The sequence below is a fragment of the Schistocerca serialis genome, chromosome 1 (genome assembly GCF_023864345.2).
Source record: "Schistocerca serialis cubense isolate TAMUIC-IGC-003099 chromosome 1, iqSchSeri2.2, whole genome shotgun sequence".
In the NCBI taxonomy this organism is placed as follows: Eukaryota; Metazoa; Arthropoda; class Insecta; order Orthoptera; family Acrididae; genus Schistocerca; species Schistocerca serialis.
Genome location: NC_064638.1, coordinates 293016709 through 293040070, shown reverse-complemented (window position 1 = coordinate 293040070; position 23362 = coordinate 293016709). Strand labels below are relative to the sequence as shown.

The 23362-nt window shown below is 39.0% G+C and overlaps 2 protein-coding genes across 2 annotated transcripts in view; one reads left to right on the top strand and one right to left on the bottom strand.

The window, feature by feature from the left end:
• Positions 1–6406, bottom strand: part of LOC126468927 (calcineurin-binding protein cabin-1-like) — a 260620-nt gene extending 254214 nt beyond the window's left edge. The window contains exon 1 of the mRNA XM_050096590.1: positions 6189–6406. Within this exon, the coding sequence (XP_049952547.1) occupies positions 6189–6275 (87 nt within the window). The 5' untranslated portion in view covers positions 6276–6406. The remainder of the gene's footprint in view (positions 1–6188) is intronic.
• Positions 6407–6987: 581 nt separating this feature from the next.
• Positions 6988–23362, top strand: part of LOC126468943 (active breakpoint cluster region-related protein) — a 115209-nt gene continuing 98834 nt past the window's right edge. The window contains exon 1 of the mRNA XM_050096592.1: positions 6988–8107. Within this exon, the coding sequence (XP_049952549.1) occupies positions 7072–8107 (1036 nt within the window). The 5' untranslated portion in view covers positions 6988–7071. The remainder of the gene's footprint in view (positions 8108–23362) is intronic.

The window sequence follows — 23362 nt, the reverse complement described above, 5'->3', positions numbered from 1 at the left end:
AGGGAATTAGATTAGGAAATGAGGCACTTAAAGTAGTAAAGGAGTTTTGCTATTTGGGGAGCAAAATAACTGATGATGGTCGAAGTAGAGAGGATATAAAATGTAGGCTGGCAATGGCAAGGAAAGCGTTTCTGAAGAAGAGAAATTTGTTAACATCCAGTATTGATTTAAGTGTCAGGAAGTCATTTCTGAAAGTATTCGTATGGAGTGTAGCCATGTATGGAAGTGAAACATGGACGATAAATAGTTTGGACAAGAAGAGAATAGAAGCTTTCGAAATGTGGTGCTACAGAAGAATGCTGAAGATTAGATGGGTAGATCACATAACTAATGAGGAAGTATTGAATAGGATTGGGGAGAAGAGAAGTTTGTGGCACAACTTGACCAGAAGAAGGGATCGGTTGGTAGGACATGTTCTGAGGCATCAAGGGATCACCAATTTAGTATTGGAGGGCAGCGTGGAGGGTAAAAATCGTAGAGGGAGACCAAGAGATGAATACACTAAGCAGATTCAGAAGGATGTAGGTTGCAGTAGGTACTGGGAGATGAAAAAGCTTGCACAGGATAGAGTAGCATGGAGAGCTGCATCAAACCAGTCTCAGGACTGAAGACCACAACAACAACACATTCAGATTTTCTCAAGTCCTTCTCTGCAATAATTTCATTCATGCTATATTACATTCCTCAATTCTTCTCATACATTCTTCGTCAACCCTTTCTTCCTTTGAGCCCGTTCATGTCCTAAAACTTCTCCTGCTGCCTCGTGGATTGCAGTCTTACATTGTTTCCACATTACTTCTATATGTTCATTTGATGTCGGTCTCATTCTTAATCCCCTCTTCTATTTTCATCTGATATGCTCTCCATATTTCTTCTAACTTAAGTTTCTTAATGTCAAACCTATTTTGTTTGTGGCCTTTTTGTTTACTCAATAGTGAGATCCTTTGTCTACATTTAATTCTCACTAGATGGTGGTCTGAATTGCACTCAGTTCCACATTGGCTCCAAACATCCATTATGTCCAATTCGAGTCTCCAATCAATCATTATATGGTCTATCTGATTTCTGGTTTGTCATTCTGGTGAAACCCATGTTTCTTCGTGTAATTTTTTTGTGTGGGAAACATGTATTGCCAACAGTCATGTTTTTGCTTATAGCAAAATCTACAGCCCTAAGTCCATTGTTGTTTGATATTTCATGGAGGCTATATCCTCCTATGGTTGGCTGAAAGGCCCCTTCTTTTCCTATTTTTGCATTCAGATCTCATATTAATATCTTGACATCATGTTTGGGAGCCTGATCATACAGTTGTTCTACCTTGCTATAAAACTCGTCCTTTTGTTGTTTGTCTACCCTCTCTGTGGGTGCATGTACATTTCTCATTGTAATGCTGAAAAATTTTCCCCTTAATCTTAATATGGACATCCGTTCATTGATTGGTTGGAAGCACATCACCGCATGTTTCAGTTCCTTAGCAACCACAAAACCTGTTCCAAAGGTATTCATCCTCTTGCCACTATAGGAGAAAAGAATGTGCACATTCTGTCCAAATTCAGTGATTCCGACAACAAACTTAACTCTATATGGAATGTACTGAAACAAGAGATAGGACAAACAGCCACAGAATAGGATAACATCACTTCTTAATTGAATGGAAGGGCTATAAATGATGAGTCACGGGTAGCAAATATGCTTAATAATCATTTCTTAAATATAGTACAAAATACAGGGACAAACACTTCAAGAGAAAAACCACTGCAGTAAGTTGGAAACATGCAACTCTTATAAAAGTAAATCATACGAATATATCTCCAACTTCTTCTGAAATTAAGAGAATTATATACTCTCTCAAAAATAAAAATTCAACTGAACTTGATGGTGTTTGTAATACAATACTGAAGATATGTTCTCATATAACAGGCCTTGCCTTAATTTAAATGTGTAAGGCATAACTAAGCCTAGCATTTTTCGAGAGAGACTGAAGTATGATATTGTTTAAACCCTCTATAAGAAAGGTGATGGGAGAGATGTCAATAATTGGCTCAAATGGCTCTGAGCACTATGCGACTTAACTTCTAAGGTCATCAGTCGCCTAGAACTTAGAACTACTTAAACTTAACTAACCTAAGGACATCACACACATCCATGCCCGAGGCAGGATTCGAACCTGCGACCGTAGCAGTCGCTCGGCTCCAGACTGTAGCACCTAGAACCGCATGGCTACTCCGGCCGGCTGTCAATAATTACCAACCTTTTTCACTATTGATGTTATTTTGGAAAATTTTTGGGAAGGTGATTTACTCTTGAATAATATATTAACTGAGATATATCTCAAATGAGCAACAGTAATATACCCAGTAATTCACAGTTTGGGTTTCAGAAGAGTTGCTCTCTAGACAATGCCATTTACATGCTTACTTATAAAATTTTACAGGCATTAAATAACAAAATGGCGGTGGATGGTACTTTCTGTGACCTATCTAAGGCATTTACTGTGTGAATAACAATATTCTCCTAGATAACAGAATTTTTATGGAACTGGTGGTATAGCCAACAAATGGATGACGTCACATCTAACCCATTAAGTTCAACTGCAATTCAAAAGGAACAATAATGTACATAATTACTACACCAGAAGAAAAAAAAAATCATTATGCCACATTGAATTCGACACAAAAAGGGGTGCAACCAAAATTTTTGATAGCTTAGCCACTGACAAATGTCTGGCCGGCAACAAAGTAGGATTTGAAAGCAAACTCCTTGACATTTCCTATTCTGTACAAGAACTTCCATTACTGCACGGTGTAAAAAGATGGTGGGTAGGAATTACTAACACACATTTGTATGCCAATAAAAAATAAAATAAAATAAAACCACTTGTAAATCATCAGTATGTAGCCATACATTTACAAAATAAATTATGATGTAGGGCTTAAATATAAAATGGCTTGTTCCACATCATTATGATTTACTGTGCAAATAATTCACGGAACCAACTATCTACATGTCTATCTACATCTACATCCATACTCTGCAATCCACCGCAAAGTGCATGGCAGAAGGTACACCCCATTGTACCAGTTATTAGGGTTCCTTCCTCTTCCATTCAATATGGAGCATGGGAAGAATGATTGTTTGAATGCCTCTGTGTCTGCTGTAATTATATTAATCTTGTCCTCATGATCCCTGTGTGAGCAATACATAGAGGTTGTAGTATATTCCTAGAGACATCACTTAAAGCTGGTTCTTGAAATTTTGTAAGTAGACTTTGTTGGCATAGTTTATGTCTATCTTCAAGAGTCTGCCTGATTGGTTTCTTCAACATCACTGTAACACTCGCCCAAGGGCCAAACAAACCTGCGACCATTTGAGCTGCTCGTCTCTGTACATGTTCAGTATCCCCAGTTAGTTCAATTTGGTACAGGTCTGACACACCTGAGTAATATTCTAGAATGGGTTATACGAATGATCTGTAAGCAATTTCCTTTTTAGACCGACTGCTCTTCCCCAGTATCCTACCAGTAAACTGAAGTACACCACCCGCTTTCCCCACAATTGAGCCTTTGTGATCATTCTACTTCATATCTCTACATAGTATTACATCAATATATTTGTGGCCAATTCCAACTATGACGTGTTGAGATTATACTCATAGGATGCAAAAGGTTTTCATTTTGTGAAGTACGTAATTTAACATTTCTGAATATTTATAGCAAGATGCCAATCTCTACACCACTTTGATCTGACTGAATATTTATGCAGCTTCTTTCAGACAGTACTTCATTATAGATAACTGCATTATCTTCAAAAAGTCTTAGTTTACTAGTAATATTGTCCGCAAAATCATTAATATACCACATGAACAGCAACAGCCCAACACATATCCCTGGGGCACACCCAAAGTTACTTCTACATCTTACGAGGACTCAATTTCAGACACCATGCAGTGTCGGCACTACCAAAAAGTGCTCAACCCTATGACAAATTTCGCTTGATACCCGATATAATAGAACATTTGACAATAAGCGTAGGTGTGATACCGGAGTCAAATTTTTTTTTCTAAAAAAAAATCAAGAAATAGTGCAAATAGCTGACTGCTTTGATCCAAAGCTTTCAGTATGCCATGTGAGAAAATTGCAAGCAGGGTTTGGAAGGTAGGAGACAAGGTACTGGCAGAAGTAAAGCTGTGAGGACAGGTTGAGAGTCATGCTTGGGTAGCTCAGATGGTAGAGCACTTGCCCATGAAAGGCAAAGATCCCGAGTTCGAGTCTCAGTCTGGTACACAGTTTTAATCTGCCAGGAAGTTTCAGGGTTTCACATGATCAATGTTTTTGGAATCCATACTGGTTGGCATGAAGGAAGTCATTCTGTTCACGTTATCTCATTATTTCTTTATTGTGGGACCTGCAGCACATATTATGTCACAGTAGGACATTATGCAGTGAACTGGTATAAAGTATGCTAATCAATATCTTATTTTAGTATATAAGCTTATTTCAACTTTACTGCCTTCAGCAGTACATGTTCTGATGTTGTACATATGGACATATGTCAACTTTGAGTAAATCATTATTGCTGTCTACAGATGTTCGATGTAATTTTTTTTCCAGCAATGTCTGAAAGTTGTTTTCTAATTTTCTGTTGTATGTATATTACATTTTTTCTTTTTTTTTATCTTACAGTAGTAGAAATTCAAGTTTGATGGCTAGTTGTTTACTCAAAGTATACGACAGTTGTAGAAGTAAAATGGGGCAATTCTCCTCAGTTTTTCTTTACAAAGAAACATTTGAAAATGGAATTAAGCATTTCAGCTTTTGTTTTGCTGACCTCAATTTCAGTTCCTGTCTGATTCGCAAGAGACGGGGCATTAACTTTGGTGCCACTAACAGCCTTTGCATACAACCAGAATATAATGTTACCCTACTACTCTTTATCAGACATTTCCCACCACTGATAACAATACCATTTGTACTAATCCAAGACTTCAACTAGGACCTTCTGCTTATTTGCCTGTATATAATATTAACAGTAGACATGTCTACACATGTCTACATAACATTTCTCTGCTCCGCTCCTAAAATTATTTCTGTGCCTGCAGACGAATCTTCATTCCTGATTATGTACAGTACACTGTTTGTCACAGAGTTTTCATCAGAACTGGCAGATCAAATGTCAGGAAGGAGCACAATGAATTTTTCTGTGGTTGCATCTGCCTACCTACCTGCATGATAGTATACACAACACTAGCTTTCCAAAGGAACTTAAAGGCTATCTGGTGAAGCAGAAATTTTACAATGGTAATGAGTACCTGTTAAATTAAATTTACATATATTTTTCTTTGTAATGGATAGTGTCAAACTGCAATCAAAATGGTTGTTCCTTGGGAACTAAGTGATACTGAATGTTCTCTGTTTTGAGTGTGTCATATTTTACAAACACATTTTCTGTAGGTGAAGTACATCTAATCCTGCAGGGTCAAATATAATTCCATTCAATTGAGGCATGTTAACAAGAGTTTACTATATGGTATCAATCTACAGAGATGCTTGTGACGCATCCCTGAGAAAACACAAACATCCCACTCTTATAAGACTCCATAGACAGTTTAACACACACACTATCAATGGCGAAAACAGAAGTGTCACACTTCATATAATATTGATTCTTCAAATTCCATTGACCATTTACAAAAGGAATATTATGCTTCACTTAAGGAGCACTGAAAGAAGGCACAGAAGATGAATCCCTGCATAATCTACCAACAATTAAAGCAGCATGCTCTAGTTCCCAGGCTGTAAGTGAGATTTTTGTAGTTTTGCTCAGAAAGACGTTTGTAAGAAGCACTACTCAAGTTGCGTGATTCCACTAATGTAGCAGACTGTATCGCTGTAGATGTGATTAAGGAATGGAAGCTGAACGCTTATTAAATTGCAGTAGCACAGTTAGTGGTTTGTACCGTTTAACTATAGCGTTACAGAAACAAGGAACTTCAACGCTGAATAACAGGCAAAATTCGTTATTTTTCCTTCAAAATGTAATACGAAAACTTTAATAACGTGATTTACATAGGAAACATTCAAAACATTTTAATGGAATGGCTCGGTGTACTGTCCTCACTTACTTAGACGATAATACATTATCCAACAGTCGAAAAAAAAAATTTTAGATTGTCTTGAAATTAGCTTTACCTGGGCTTCTTTAGTAAATGTCGGAATTTCTTCCTCTCCTTCGCTTTCTTCCGACGACTCCTCGTTCAGCGCTCTTAATCTAATCATTGTTAGATTCCGCACAAGTAAATCTCCAAGATCAAGTACCCGGTGTTCTACGCTCTTACGGCGTCTATTTTATAGTTGCTATCTGTCCATTGTTTACGTTTACCTCTCTCATCAATGCACTCAGCACTGCTTTGCCCACTGTCACTCCCCCCCACTCATTATCCTATGTTTATAAATTGCATTGTAAACCAGCCAAAGATACATCTGCTGGTCGGAAGCAATAAACTTAAGAAAATCGCACAACTCTCATATTCGTAACAAACTAGCAGAATTAACTGCAAGTACGTTTTGCAACACCTCAGTTATAGGCAGTTTTTCTGATGCTTCTACCTCCTAGATAAAAATTGACAATTAATTCGTGCGGGACATATTTTTGGTCATTTCGAATTTGAGTTTTTTAATAAAATGATAGCTTAAAATATGATATTTCAAGCATTTTTTCTTTTATAGAGTGTGAAGTTACATTTTCCTTCTTCAATTAAGCAGCATACTCTTAGTTGTAGATTGTAGTGCCCTCCACTATACCATTTAACAGAATTATATCTGATAAGCCTAATTTTTAATGTTGAATTCCTACTTAGACTATTCTACGCTTTTTTCTTAGCATGAAAGACCAAACAGACTGCTGAAATTCTAAAATGTCATATGTTAAACTTAACTTTGAAATTATCTTTGACTTACCTTCGATAATAGTTATCATGGCAGGCGACAGGTAACGGAGTGGGTGGGATTGTTATGAAACTTTTTTATTCAGTGCCATTGTTTAAAATGTGAATTACGGTCTGATGACAGTGCGATGAGCGTTTTCGGTGACTTCCGAAATGTTTGGGCACAGAGATTCCCAGGAAGCAGTTTGCCAGCAGCTTGGGAAGAAGATGTCAGAACAAACCTTGCCAAACACAAACAGAAAGTTGCAGTCTTGAAGGAAGAATTAGAGAAAGAAGAATTTTACGTGGAATATCTCGAAAGACTTTTGTTAGATGTCGAAAAACACAGATCGAAAGCTTCAGACAACGAAGAATCGAGTTCCGAAAAAGATGATGCTCAAAATGAATCTAAACGCGCAGCTAGTGTTAACGAAACGTCCACCGAAGCAGTTGTTGACGGATTAGGAGAAATAGAAAAGAGTATACAGCACGAAGATACAGTAGAAAGGAATGACAGTTCTGTCCATCAGTGTGTGAGTGAATTAGCGTCCCCTGAATCCAAGGTTTCCAGATCCAATAGCGAAGTTACAGAGAGGCCATCAGGTTGTGGTAAAGGACATGACAATAGACGTGTGAGGAGCATAACGCACCCGAATATATCAAATTATATAACAGTTATTGAAGTTAATGGATTGAATGCTGCAAAGCGAGAAGGGCAAAAGGATGCTATCAACAAAGAGCAAAAGGATGCAGCCAACAGGGATGTACCCATTCCGAAAAAGGTACCTCCAAAACCACCACCTAAGAGGATTAGTAATGTTCGAGGAGAACTTTATTCGGTGATTGCAGCTGAAGATTTAGCATGCACCAGGCTGGATGAAAATGCTAGTGATACATTGGGTAGTGCTTCAAACAGTGATAGAGCTGAGAGAAAAGAGAAGAATGTTGACACTGATCAAAGTGACACAGCATTCAGTGATAGGAGTGCTAGCAGTTCTCTTGAGCGAAGTGCGTCTGGGGAAGATGGAGTTAAAAATAAAAATGATGCATATAATCTTACATCAAGTAGAGATTCCATAATGAGTGACAGTGGTGAAGGTTTAAAATGTTTGCAGCAGGATGATGAAGAAGAACCTTACTATGATTCTGTCGCTCAAGATGGAGACTATGTTTATTTACAAACAGGTATGAATTGTCAACAGTCTACTATTATTTCTGTACACTATTAAATTATAACTGCAGTTGTATAGGCTTATATCTGTACTTTTGTAAGGTATTTCTTGTTCATATATTGATTCAGCATATTGTTTTATTTGTGATTATTTCCTGCAATGTTCAATATGTGACTAAACAAGTAGCTAATCCAATATGTAAATATAGAAACATAAACATTCATGTGGATGTTATTTAAGAAACTAGAGTTGAGCATTTGATGTAAACAAGAAAGTCAGAACAGAAAACTTCATACTTATCACAGGCAAAGAAACCATGATAAATATATAGCCTGCCATAAATACTTAACAAATAGGCCTATGCGTCGCAGAAACTATATAGTTTTTTTTGCCAATAATCCAGTTTCATGGAGTCTCATCTCAATCATCAGTGAAATCCTCATTAAATTACATGACACACACTTATTAACAATCCATACAGTTAACTTATTAAAGATCCCTAGTAGTGAGCCGGCCTCTGTGGCAGAGCGGTTCTATGCACTTCAGTCCGGAACTGCGCTGCTGCTATGGTCGCAGGTTCGAATCCTGCCTCGGGCATGGTTGTACGTGAGGTCCTTAGGTTAGTTAGGTTTAAGTAGTTCTAAGTCTAGGAGACTGATGACCTCCAATGTTAAGTCCCATAGTGCTTAGAGCCACTTGAACCTAGTAGTGAAATGTCAAATCACACTGGCAAGCACAGATTCAAGCCACATTGTTTAATTCTGCCCATTTACCTGCAGGGCCATATAGATTGCTGTGAAGCAACTCTTAGAGTGAAAAAAATCATTAAGTTATAATGAATTACCTTCACTATTAGTTAAAAATATGATACCTTTCTGTCATTAACATAGCAAAAATACAGACCTTAAGAAACAAAAGCAGATGATTCACTAGTGACACAAAAATATTAGCGATGTAAATCAAACTATAGAATGCACACTGTATGTTTCAAAATTTTGGCAAGACACGGTAACTGATAACGTAACTATCACCTTCATACTATGGTACAGCTCAGTCTACCACCACACACAACACAACACAACACAATCCAGAACATCTTTCCCCTCAAAGATCAGCATCTCTACTAGCCCTGCATATCACAGCCTTCCCTAGGCTTATGTGGTTCTAATAAGCAGGGCATTATCAAAACCAGATCAAAACAATATAAATGATAACACCACAACTGATATCTACAACTGAAACTCCAGACGCCAAATGTGTAACATATAAAGTTACACTTCAGAGTATGTACTGACAGCTGGACTTCACTAGATCTTCGGAAACAGATTTTCAGTATAGCTGCTATAAGATGATCATTGAAGTGGTTGGACTGATGACCTCAGAAGTTAAGTCGCACAGTGCTCAGAGCCATTAAAGTGGTTGCATTTTATTATTTCAATTGTGTGGTGTCAGTTCAACATTAGATACTGCACGCCAGCTGTGATGTGTAACATAATGATGATGTGGCATGTGCTGTCTTACATTGCAAACAGAGGTAGATTTATTTTGATTTGATATTATCTTTTGAACTGTATGTTGTGACTAATTGACCTGTACACAGCCCTCAGATTAGGTTAGTTTGGAAGGTGACACTAGATTGTGAATTGACAAAACCAACATATGCAGTATTATGAGAATAGCTGTCATTCTTGTTAAGTAAGTAAAGCTGTTATTAACCGAATGACGATCACAACAGTGACATTGCCATATCAGGAGTCTGTGATAAGCTCTTGCTTTCCCTTCATCTTTGACCTTACTGACCCAGCCAATAATATGGGTACCTACAGTGCAACATGGATTCCAAACAGAGGTGCAAGCTTGCATTTTTCACATGATCAAACCTTTTATGATCCTTGATGAATGGCATCTGTCAGTTAAATATATTCGACATATGCTGTATCAATTTACTGCAGTACCCAAAAAGTACTCTTTGCCAAGCTTCAGGAAGAATATAAACGTACTTCTCCTTTTCAGTTTCTGGAAGCCTTCATCAGACATTAGTATAAATTCTGTTATAGTAACAAAAGGAACTCCATCAGATCGTTATTTACATGGGTCACGTCTTTAAAACGGATAGTGGGCATATGATGGTATTTGGGTTTAACTGAACGCACTGACATCGGATGTCAGCTTTGTCCCATAATATAATGATAATGGGTGTAACATCATGTGTGTACAAAAAAAAAAAATAAAAAAAATAAAATAATAATAATATATATTGACAATACAGCTTTTTGTCTGTATTAGTTTTTAAAATTTAGTCTCAGTTGTTTCATTGCCTGAGGTCAAGATGAGATTGAAAGGTGACATTTTGATTGTGAGGTAGCAAAGTGGTGTCAAACATTTCAGTTAATCTGACATTTGGGCAGTGTAGTGCAACAATACTGATTTCCTTTTGAGCTTGTTATTTATTAACTCACAGGATATGCCATACTTTTGCCTGAAATCTTAGAAAATTATAGTACATTATTGTAAACTCGTAAGTTCATCTTAATTAGTTTCAGTTTGCTTCCCAATCACTTTTACAGAATTATATCTAGAATTCTCGTAAACTATATCTGGCTAAAGCCTGAAGGCATACCAGTTTCTTTTGCATCTTATGAACTCTCTCATAGCTTGTGCTGTGTTGATTCTCAACCACATGCTTGTACTCTCAGTGTAAGGAAATAAAATGTTCCACAGTTCTATACAATTAAAAGAACAAATCATGTTTTGTTTGTCTAAACCAACCACAGTATATCATTAGTCGGGATAATGGAAGCGTTCGATTCCACCCCTCTGTTTTGACTAATGACGTCACCAATATGGCGGAAACGACCATTCACAACAACTCCCATACCACTCCTATGATGTCATCAAGTAAACGTCACAACACGAAAATAGATCAAAAAACCACCAAACATATATTCCTCCAAAAATATAATGAAACTAACGGGACAAGTGGGAGAAATTGGGGGTTTTTGGATGGGGACAAACTAAATATACACACATGCCACTACACCAAAAAACACTAAAATCACGAGACCCCACAACCTTCCCAAATTCCACTACATACAAAATCCACTGGAATCGATAACTTCCCTTGACCTAAATAAGTCAACAGAAACAATTGATACCACACTATAAATCTCAAAAATTTGCACCACTACCACACTTAATCCTTAAAAACCCTAGAAAATCAAAATTGGATTCGAACACTTCCCTTGACCTATATAGGTCAACAGCAACTAACGATACCAAACCAGCCATAGCCACCACCACACCTTGCAATCAAACACTTCCCTAAAGTCATATAAGTCAACCACAAAGCAAAATACCAAATCACCAATACAAACGACCAAACAACTCACAAACACCCCACCAACCATTAAAAAAAAATTCATCAACTCCCCACTAAAAAGCTCTGCCACAGCCATCTAGGTCAGACACCACAATCTCTCTCTCTCTCTCTCTCTCTCTCTCTCTCTCTCTCTCTCTTTCTCTCTTTCACACACATACACACGCACACGTGCAAACAAACAAAAACATGCAAACCAACAAAAAAAACACAACCAAATAAAACTCCCACCCCACCCACAGCCCAACCAACCCCTCCCCCCCCCCCCCCCCAAAAAAAAAAAAAAAATAAAAAGACCCATAAACCAAGAAAAAACAAAAGCAAAAAAAAAAAAAAAAAAATCACAATCACACTCTACTACTCAACGACAACTGTAACAAACATAATCCTCTACACAAAATAAAAAAAGCACCCCTCCCCCCCACATCCCTCTACAAACTTCACCAACAACTAACCACCCCCCCCCCCCCCCCAAACCGCAGCTACCAGCCCCCACCCAACACCTAACTAACCCACAACCTTCTGCCTATACAGCCTACTAACCACCCTTAAAAAAAACCCTAAAAATGCAATAGCCCTCAGGGACACTCTTCCGCCAGCAGTACTCATGTAGATGAGACCGAAGGTTAGAAGAGCGCCTCTTCCCCCTCCCAATCCCTTACTTAACTGCCGTGTAGAACCTCTCTGTAGTATTCGTACAGGCCCCCGTCTCATAATTCTTACACTCAACACTGTGGTTCACTGCTAAATGATTGTACCCTTGATGACCCACCTCCCTATAAGAAGAAAATGCATCTGAAACAGAACACCAGGCCCACCCTACCTACCCTGTACTAAAGATATACAATAAGAATACAAATCAAGCACCATTCTCTCACTCACACCCACCTCACGCACACAGAAACTGTGAGAGGATTTAAAACAAAAATGATACGTCACTAACACAATTTCTCACATGCCCAACCTAGACTTCTCGAGCCAGGAACCTTGCCTAATGGAGCGCCATAAGTTATCCTTACGACATCTCCACATATAGCCATCCCTGGTCTGTGATGCCGGAACTTTAGTAAGCCTCATTTCTTCACGACACACTGAACACTTCATCAACTTCAGCCAACAGGACAAATAGCTGAAGAAATTTTATTAGAGACTTCGCACTGTCCCCCATCATCGCCAACAACCAAAAACTGTTGACCTTGTCAGTCATATCCATACCTAACAAAGACATAAACAAAGCAATTTACCAAAATTCACACACGGCGAACAGAAAAAAACTACAATAACATTGACATAACAAAACCAAATTTGTTAACTCGCTGAAAAATATTACGCTGGAAGCACAGTCACCACTGATACCATACGCTTGCAGTGCTACCACGCAAATGAACCCCATACGCCACATAACACGCTACCCATAAACACACCACCAGAGAGAACCACCGTCTGCAACAGTACACAAACTAAACCTGAAACATCACCTAACACACAACACATAAACACACCACCAGAGAGCACCACCGATCACATCAAAACGACACCTACAAACACGCCACTCCCACAAACTAAACTCCACACCATCGTGACGTCACATACCACAACAGCCTTATGTCACTGGTCAAAGCCGACCAGTGGAATCGGATGCTTCCGTGGACCCAATTAGTCATCCATGTCGCTCTCATATTTAGGACCAATTAAGATGCTGCAGAGATTGAGACATGAGTTGTATTAAGAGTGAGCACAGGTCAAAAACCTGTCCCAGCCATTCTGGTATAGAGTATCCATCATTTCCATACTCCTGCATGGGAAAGTTGCAGTTGTCCATTCAACAGGCATGGCTGCTAATTTGCTCTAATCTTGCACTCTGTGCACCAAATACATTGAATGATCTCAATACCAAGAAGGCAATGATTTCTCAACCTTCTTTCCATTGTAATATTTGGCGATTACCAACCAAAACTACTTAAGAATGAACAGCTATATACATTTAGTTGTTGAGGAAGCAAGTGGTAGACTGGATCAGTGGAAGGGCTGTCAGAGAACATAACTCTCTATTCCTGGATCAAAATAGTTTAGTAATTGGCAGCTAGTTGTTTCCAGGAGAGCTACGATAGCATCTACATGACTACTTTGCAATTTACTTAAGTCCCTGGGTATAGGGTTCATTGAACCACATTCGGGCTATTTATCTACTCGAACAGCGCTAAGCTCCAATTTCTCGTGTTGTTTTACAGTGATAGAGTAGGTAATTTAAATTTCATGAAAAGATCTGCTGCAGTGAAAAACACCTTTGTTTTAATGATTGCCACCACCAACTTGCGTATTACCTCCTTGGCAATCACTCCCCTATTTCGTGATAATGCAAAATGAGCTGCCCTACTTTAAACTTTGTTATTTCGGTGGATACTGGTTGGGGATAGTCTGTAGCTCTGTGTACAGATCACACCACTGAGCCAGTTACAACACATTCTCCACCAACAGTGCAAATTACAGACACACATCAGTTGGGTAACACTGAAATGTGTTTATGCGATCACTGTTCTCAGAATTATCAGATGGAAGTGGAATGTTATCCTACTCATACAATTTTATTGTCACAGCCTCAGATGCGCAACACACAGAGACAAAAGTCAATACATTGTTCACTATCATCATGACAAGTTTCAGCTTCTGGCACAAATACTCCAAAAAAGTTGAAGCCAAGTGATATGTGTTGTATAGTAATTGTTGTGGATGTTGGTATGGTGACGCTGCAAATGTCGCCTACACTGTGGATGCTGCATTTGAAGACAGTATCTAGTGTGCTAATTCTGTATGGTCTATACAGTAAGCCACTTTTCCACAATAGTTGGGTAGTAAGGACTTGGCCAGATCAGTGTCTCTACACTGGTCACTTCCTTAGGTAGCAACACATTCCCTAGCACTAGGAAATATGTTAGCAGTGATAATACATATCAGATGTGGGTCCATATGTTCTACTTGTAGAAGGTGAAAATGGTAATATGGGAAAGAATGTTGTGTAAAGAAAGTAAAAATATGAGACATGGAAAAAAGAAAGTAACAATGTGGACTTGAAAGTCTCAATATCTCTGCCATTGGCTGAAACAGGTATAAAATTGAAACCAAATCTGGACAGTCAGCAAATAAGTTAAAGTTCTATGATCTCTTTTTGACAGAAAGGTATTGAGGCTTACATGCCTAATTTTCTCACAAAAAGGCAGGGCATTATTGGAGTTGTTGATATTGGCTTATCTAATGAAGACATTCTTGGAAAAATAAAGTCTGAATTTTCAGTCACTGATGTGAGAATTTCTCCAGGGAAGTACTTTGGAATGAAGAGGTGGAGTCTTTTTGCACACTAAAATGTCTTTTAACATTTAAATCTGAACATTTCCCCAATATGTATATTTGTGTGGTATGCACAACCCAGTTACGCCATATATCCAGTCAGTTTTGCAATGCCAATGCCGTAATTGCCATTGATATTTACATTTAAGTACACAACGCCATAGTAGTGCTCGTTTAGCTAAATGCAGGGGAGCCCATGAGACTTCACAGTGCTCACATAACAGAGCAATAAGGTGTTTGCAGTGCAATGGAAGTCATACCGCCATCAGCCGCTGTTGCCCAATTTACCAGTAGCACATGGTAGCTAAACACAGTGAAGCCTACAGCACTTCTCATCTGTTTGATTTTCCACCACAGCGTTCATCATTTGCACAAGTTACTGCTGATATTCCTGCATCTTGAATGTTCTCTTCTAGTGCATGGCTTGAAGTGTGAGGGGAAACTGACAGAAAGAAAACTTCATCGGGGGCCTAATTATGCAGTTATAACGGTTCCAGCTACCAGGTCTTAAAAAAATAAAACATTCTCTCTCACTTTGTACAAACACAGCCATTCTGACGTGTTATACAACTTACAGAGTCCATGGAGCTCAATACGAAACAATCTGTGTCCTCCCACACCTCTGGCCACATCTCAGCTTCAGTAAGAATTTGCTATTAACCGTTTTAGTGCTTTAATACTGCAGATCTGTCCATCTCTAGAAAATGAAACAAATAGGCAGCAACACAGGCTCTTATATAGAATGCTGTTGATGGCATGCAAATGTGACTGTGTCTTTTAAAGTCCTCCATTGGAATGGACAATCAGCTATATCAAACAGAGAGAGTCTTCATAGAGAACTCAGCAGTAGTCACAGATCGGCAACTTGTATTTGTGAAACTTGGTTTGAGCCACCCTAGCAAGTGCATTTCAAAGGCTATGCAGCGCTTAGGCACAACAGAGAGGATGGAAAAGGAGGTGTCACCATTTTAAGTATCAACGTGTTACAGTTTAAAAAAAAAAAAATTATATTCATCTTGGAACAACAGATTGTCAAGCAGTGGCCGCTGTAATGTACTCTCCTAACTGAGCATTTATAGTTGTTGCCATCTGCAAACTACCTCAGTTTACATTGCTAAATGTTGCTCTGGATCATATAATTGGCCAGCTTCATATGCTATTTCTCCTTTGTGCAGAATTCGATGCACACCACTCTCTATGGACTTGTGAAATAGACGATGTAGGCTGGATCTCAAAGATTTGCTTACAATTCTCAAAAATGTCAATTTAGTACTTCTCAACGATGGCTTCCCTGTCATGCTACATAACCTATACAGACAACTGTTGCTACATAACCTATACAGACAACTGTTGGCTGTTGACCTGACATTGTGATGCACTGACTTTGATGTGTTAAGGAGTGGGCAGTCGGACAAGGCTCTCTTCTAACCAGCAGCTGGCGTATCATGAAAGCAGACTGGTCACTGTACACTGCTACAATCTGGGAGAAGTTTTACTCCTTTAACAATTTGTTAGGTCTGCAAGATGCCCATCAACAACTCATTTCAATTATTGTAAAAGCTGCAGCAGCTTCCACTCCAAAGAGAAAAGAAGCCATCACTTTGAAGCAATGGCACACTGTCTGGTGGACACCAGAGTGCTCTGGAACTGTAGCAGATTGAATACTATCATATTGTACCTGTTGGGGACAGGTGATAGCAAACTTCATTGTGTATCAGAAAGTAGCTGCAAGAGTTCGAAGACAGTTAGAAGACATTAAAAACAACAACTGGAAAACTTATTGTGAATCTTCTACTAACAATGTTAACCTTAGTGATGTATGGAAAAAATTTGAAGTTTTTGAAACAGAAGAACTCGACTAATCGTCAACCATTAACTAATGTCTGGCTTGAAGGCTATATAAAGTTTAATATTGCCAGCTTCCACAGCTGAACAACTGTTTCATCGCCAGAACACAGGGAACACACTCATCCTAAAGTGGTACCATTTTCATGTAACGAACTGACGATGAGTATTAAAAAAAGCAGCAAATTCATCACCTGCTAAGGATAGCATCCATTACCAAATGGTAACAAATCTCCCTGACATAGCACTTAGAAAACTGTTACAGATATTTAAGAAATGAGTGGTGCACTAATAGAAGATTTGGACAACTCCAGTAGTGGTGCCTATACTGAAGCCACATTCTTCCTGCATTGTCAAAATGTTACAGTACCTGGTTAAAAATCGCCTGCAGTTGTGGTTGGAATCAAATCAGATCCTGCTGTCATGTCAGTATGGTTTTCAAAAAGGCAAGGGAACGACTGATAATTTAAATATTTTAACCTCTGACATCTATGATGCAATCAGGAAGAAAGAGAACATCACAGAGATGTTGTTGGTTCATACAATAATGTACACATACCTGTGTTACTATGGAAGTTGGAAATAGCTGGAATCCCACCACAGCTGATTTACAGAATTAGCATCTTCCTTGCTGACAGATACGTCTGGGTTCACTTTATGAATAAATTGATTGGCTCCTATCTTCTTACAACATATCTCCCATAAGGAGCAATCCTATGCCCCCATACTGTTAGCATTCTATACTGCCCATTTGGAGAGAATTTTAAAAATTCTCCAGTATGCAGATGACATTGTATCAGTAATTGTACCTTTTATGATATGTGCTATTTGAGGCTATTTACACAGTGTCAGACTTTCTGCTCATTAAATACCAAACATATCATAAGATTCCTTGGTGTTCTCTTTGATTTTAGAATGAGAGTTGGAGACCTTAAAATCTAACTGTTGGTGCATGTGAAATAGCATTGAATCTTATTAGATCTGTTACGAAAGTATGATGGGAGTGCTCACCCCAACATTCTGTTGACAGTATATCAGATGTTGATGTGCTTCTGTATAGATTATAGATGCATGATGTACCACAATGCTGCTAAAAAGTACCTCCCACTGCTTTATAAAATATCATACAAAAGTATAAGCACCTGCTTCAGAACTATGCTTTCATCCCCTACTAATTCCCTTCTTCTGGAAGCAGTGGAAATGGTATTACTTCTACACTGGACACTGCTATGTGGTCATTATATTTTACAAAGATTGGCGTATACACTATGTGATCAAAAGTATCCAGACACCTGGCTGAAAATGACTTACAAGTTCGTGGCACTGTCCATCGGTAATATGGCGTTGGCCCACACTTAGCCTTGATGACAGCTTCCACTCTCGCAGTCATACATTCAGTCAGGTGCTGGTAGGTTTCTTTGGGAATGGCAATCCATTATTCACAGAGTGTTACACTGAAGAGAGGTATCTACGGCGGTCCGTGAGGCCTTGCACAAAATCAGCGTTCCAAGACATCCCAAAGATGTTCTAAAGGATTCAGGTCACTATTCTGTGCAGGCCAGTTCATTACAGGGATGTTATTGTCGTGTAGCCACTCCGCCACAGGCCATGCATTATGAAGAGGTGCTCGATCATGTTGAAAGATGCAATCGCCATCCCCGAATTGTTCTTCGACAGTGGGAAGCAAGAAGGTGCTTAAAACATCAATGTAAGCCTGTGCTGTGATAGTGTCACACAAAACAACAAGGAGTGCAAGCCCCCTCCATGAAAAACATGACCACACCACACCACACCACCACCGCCTCCATATTTTACTGTTGGCACTACACACGCTGGCAGATGACGTTCACAGGGCAATCGCCACACTCACACCCACACCCACACCCTGCCATTGGATCGTCACATTGTGCACTGTGATTCGTCACTCCACACAATGTTTTTCCACTGTTCAGTCATCCAATGTTTACACTCCTAACACCAAGCGAGGCATCATTTGGCATTTACCGGTGTGATGTGTGGCTTATGAGCAGCTGCTTGACCATGAAATCAAAGTTTTCTCACCTCCCACCTAACTGACATAGTACTTGCAGTGGATCCTGATGCAGTTTGGAATTCCTGTGTGATGGTCTGGATAGATGTCTGCCTATTACACATTATGAGCCTCTACAACTGTCGTCAGACTCTGTCAGTCAATAGATGAGGTCGGCCTGTATGCTTTTGTGCTGTATGTGTCCCTTCACGTTTCCACTTCACTATCACATCGGAAACGGTGGACCTGGGGATGTGTAGGAGTGCTGAAATCTTGCATACAGATGTACGACACAAGCGACACCCAATCACCTGACAATGTTCGAAGTCCATGAGTTCTGCGGAATGCCCCATTCTGCTCTCTCACGATGTCTAATGACTACTGAGGTCGCTGATAGGGAGTACTTGGCAGCAGGTGGCAGCACAATGCACTTAATATGTTAAACGTATGTTTTTGGGGGTGTCCAGATACTTTTGATCATCTAGTGTACTTCTCATCCACTGATTACAAAGTGTGAACTACTCTCTTACATGATGAATAATAATGCAGTAATGGAATATGCATTTTCTTCACTATGAACAGTACAAACACCAGCAAACTAAAATTCAGAGAACTCTAGTTCTTCCAGTGTGAATATCATGGATTTTTGCAATTCATTCCTGTAACATATGTTGATTGTTCCAACAATGGGAACAGATAAGGGCACTTTTCACCTATTTCATACCTCAGGAAAAAGTGGGCAGACTGTACTTAAATTTATACTGGCAGCTCAAAAATGGATATGGGGATGCACCTTTTTCTCGCCACAAATTGCTGACAGAAGGAAATATCAACTTCCATGCAATTCTTCCATATTTCTTGCTGAAATGTTCACTGTTCTGCAAGTGGTAAAATATGTAAGCTCTCTATCAGATGTCAAAGCAGTAATAATTACTGACTCACAGTGTGTAGTTAAATCTATTAGCCACTAGAATTGGAACAAAGGAACTTGTAAATATCTTCTAGATCTAGTAAATCACTACAATCAAGCAAAAACGACTGGTCATGTTATAGAATTTGCTTGGATCAATCACATTCTGGTGTCATATATAATGACACAGCGGGCCAGCTAGCAAGAGAAGTGATTAGCAGCAGCAGGCCTATGATCATCAAACTCCTATACACAGACTACTTTTTGCAACTCAAACAACAAGCAATTCATTCATGGTAGGAGGAAGGAACTGATAGTCAACAAATATTAGGTGAAAACTACACAGGTGTACAGCCAGACGGACATTGTTTGTCAGGTCCAAATCCTCAAGGAAAATTATATTATACAGGGTGTTACAAAAAGGTACGGCCAAACTTTCAGGAAACATTCCTCACACACAAATAAGGAAAATATTTTATGTGGACATGTGTCCGGAAACGCTTAATTTCCATGTTAAAGCTCGTTTTAGTTTCGTCAGTATGTACTGTACTTCCTCGATTCACCGCCAACTGGCCCAATTGAAGGAAGGTAATGTTGACTTCACGTCATCAACACAGATTTTCTGTGAACGTTTGGGCAGGCAGTGTTGGTGATGTCTTGATTGGGCCCCATGTTCTTCCACCTACGCTCAATGGAGCATATTATCATGATTTCATACGGTATACTCTACCTGTGCTGCTCAAACATGTGCCTTTACAAGTACGACACAACATGTGGTTCATGCACGATGGATCTCCTGCACATTTCAGTCGAAGTGTTCGTACGCTTCTCAACAACAGATTCGGTGACTGATGGATTGGTAGAGGCGGACCAATTCCATGGCCTCCACGCTCTCCTGACCTCAACCCTCTTGACTTTCCTTTATGGGAGCATTTAAAAGCTCTTGTCTATGCAGCACCGGTATCAAATGTAGAGAACCTTCGTGGTCATATTGTGGATGGCTGTGATACAATACGCCATTCTCCAGGGCGGCATCAGCGCATCAGGGATTCCATGCGACGGAGGGTGGATGCATGTATCCTCGCTAACGGAGGACTTTTTGAACATTTCCTGTAACAAAGTGTTTGAAGTCACGCTGGTACGTTCTGTTGCTGTGTGTTTCCATTCCATGATTAATGTGGTTTGAAGAGAAGTAATAAAATGAGCTCTAACATGGAAAGTAAGCGTTTCCGGACACATGTCCACTTAACATATTTTCTTTCTTTGTGTGTGAGGAATGTTTCCTGAAAGTTTGGCCATACCTTTTTGTAACACCCTGTATATTGTGCAAATATGTCTCAATCACAGATTCTTCCTCACCCAATTACGTCGGAATGGCATAGAAAGGACACCTTACTGTCAATGCGATGACTCCACGATTTGTGATGCGACTCACATTTTAGTTCAGTGCAAGCGTTATGAGACTGACAGAGTCAATTTTTTACAGGAGCTCTTGAGACTTCATCATTGTCAACCACTCTGTACGATCCCAGTTCTTTGTGATACATCCAGAAGTCTGTCTTGACTTAGCCAAGTTTATAGCACAAGCAGATGTAAAAGTTGAAAATGAGTGATGGCGGTCAATCGTACTGCAGGAACTGAATTACTGCCTTTCATACAACCAAGTGGTTTACTGTCACTTGTGTCTAGTACCTTAATTGAATATATCTCGTCATTATATTCTGAAATCGCATTATGAAGGGCTCCTCTCCACAGCGTTTCTGACACAGGTTACGTGTACATTGCTCTAATTGTCATTTCATTTAAATTAAAAAAAAAAAAAAAAAAAAGTCTTCAGTTCAGTCTCCCCACGTCAACATCTATTCCAGTGTAAATTATTCTTAATTGTAATCCCAGAATGATTAATTGAATTCATTGCCTTAAGACTTGCGTGATTTATTGTATAACCAAAATTTAGTGGATTCCTTTTAGTGTTCATGTGGATGACTTCAGAATTTTTCATTATTTGGAGTGAACTGGTCTTTTTGCATCATACAGATAGCTTCTCTAGGCCCTAACTCATTTTCCAATTGGTTTTGATCATCTGATGACCTGACAAGATGGTAAATGACAGGATCACCTGCAAACAATCTAAGAATGCTGCTCAGATTGTCTCCTGAATCGTTTACTTAAATTAGGAACAGCAGAGGACCTATAATATTTTCTTGGGGAATGCCAGGTATCACTTCTGTTTTACTCAATGACTTTCCATCAGCTATGGCGGATTGTGACATTTCCGACAAAAAATCATGAACCCAGTTGCACAACTGAGGCAATACTCTATGGACACACAGTTTGATGAGAAGCCGCTTGTGAGGAATGTTGTCAAAACCTATGGCAGACTGTGACATTTCTGACAAGAAATCATGAACCCAGTTGCGCAACTGAGGCAATACTCTATAGACACACAGTTTGATTAGAAGCGGCTTGTGAGGAATGTCGTCAAAACCTTCCTGAAATCTAGAAATATGATATCAGTTGAGAACCCCTGTCAGTAGCACGCTCATTACTTGGTGTGAATAAAAAGCCAGTTATGTTTCACAAGAATGATATTTTTAAATTCATGTTGGCTATTTGTCAATAAATAGTTTTCTTCAAGGTAATTAACAGTGTTTGAGCTCAATCGATCTGTAATTTAGTGGATTACTCTTATTTCCTTTCTTGAGTATTGGTGTGGCCTCTGCAATTTTCCAATCTTTAGGTACGAATTTTTTGTCACATGATCAGTTGTATATGATTATTAAGTATGAATTCATTGTATCAGCGTACTCTGAAAGGAACCTAACTGGTATACAGTCTGGACCAAAGACCTTGCCTTTATCAAGTGATTTAATGTGATAAATGAAAAGCACCAGTTTGCTTTTGTTCTACAATATTACTTTTATTGTTAACTGGTTTTCGACTTACTAGGCCCTCTTCAGACATTTATATGATTTAATGTGCTACGCTGCACCGAGGACCTGTACTTCCAAGTTGTCTATGTTGGCAGCTGGTCTTGATTCATATTCTGGAATATTAATTTTGTCATCTTTGCTGAATCTGTCAGAGGATGTGTTTCCTAATTTATTATGTTGGTGGCATTTAGTGCACATATCATGTATCCAGCATTCTATGATATATGCGGCACATCTGATGATTAAAAAATCAGTTAGGACTCGCGCAGAAATTGATAGCTGATAACCAACAGTGTCTGTAGAGAGACAGGAAGTAGCGATCACAGTGCAGTAGTCACTTTGGTTGCAATTAATAAATCCATCAAGATGACTAGGAGATATCTTATTCTGGGAAGAGCAGATAAGCAGCAGTTAGCATCATACTTGGACAGTGAATGGACATCATTTAATTCCAGTGTAATGGAGACAGAGGAACTATGGGCGAAGTTAAAATCAATTGTAAATCAAACTTTGAAGAAGTATGTGCCAAGTAAGTGGATTCAGTATGGAAAAAAAACCCTGATTTAATAACACAATTTTGAAAATGCTGAAATTTGTACTGGCAAGATAGGCACTTCTCTGGTGCCTGTCCCACACCCATGATGTGACAGACCATATGTGTGGCATTAAGTGATGGAACAATAGCCTCCGAAACTAGCCTTGTTAATAAAAAATCACTTAGAATTGAAGCAGATTTCTCAATTTTATCAGTATGTCCCTCAATTTTGATAGTTACCATATCAGACATTATGGAAAACAACTAAGGATGTTTGCTTAGGGGACAGGAGGCA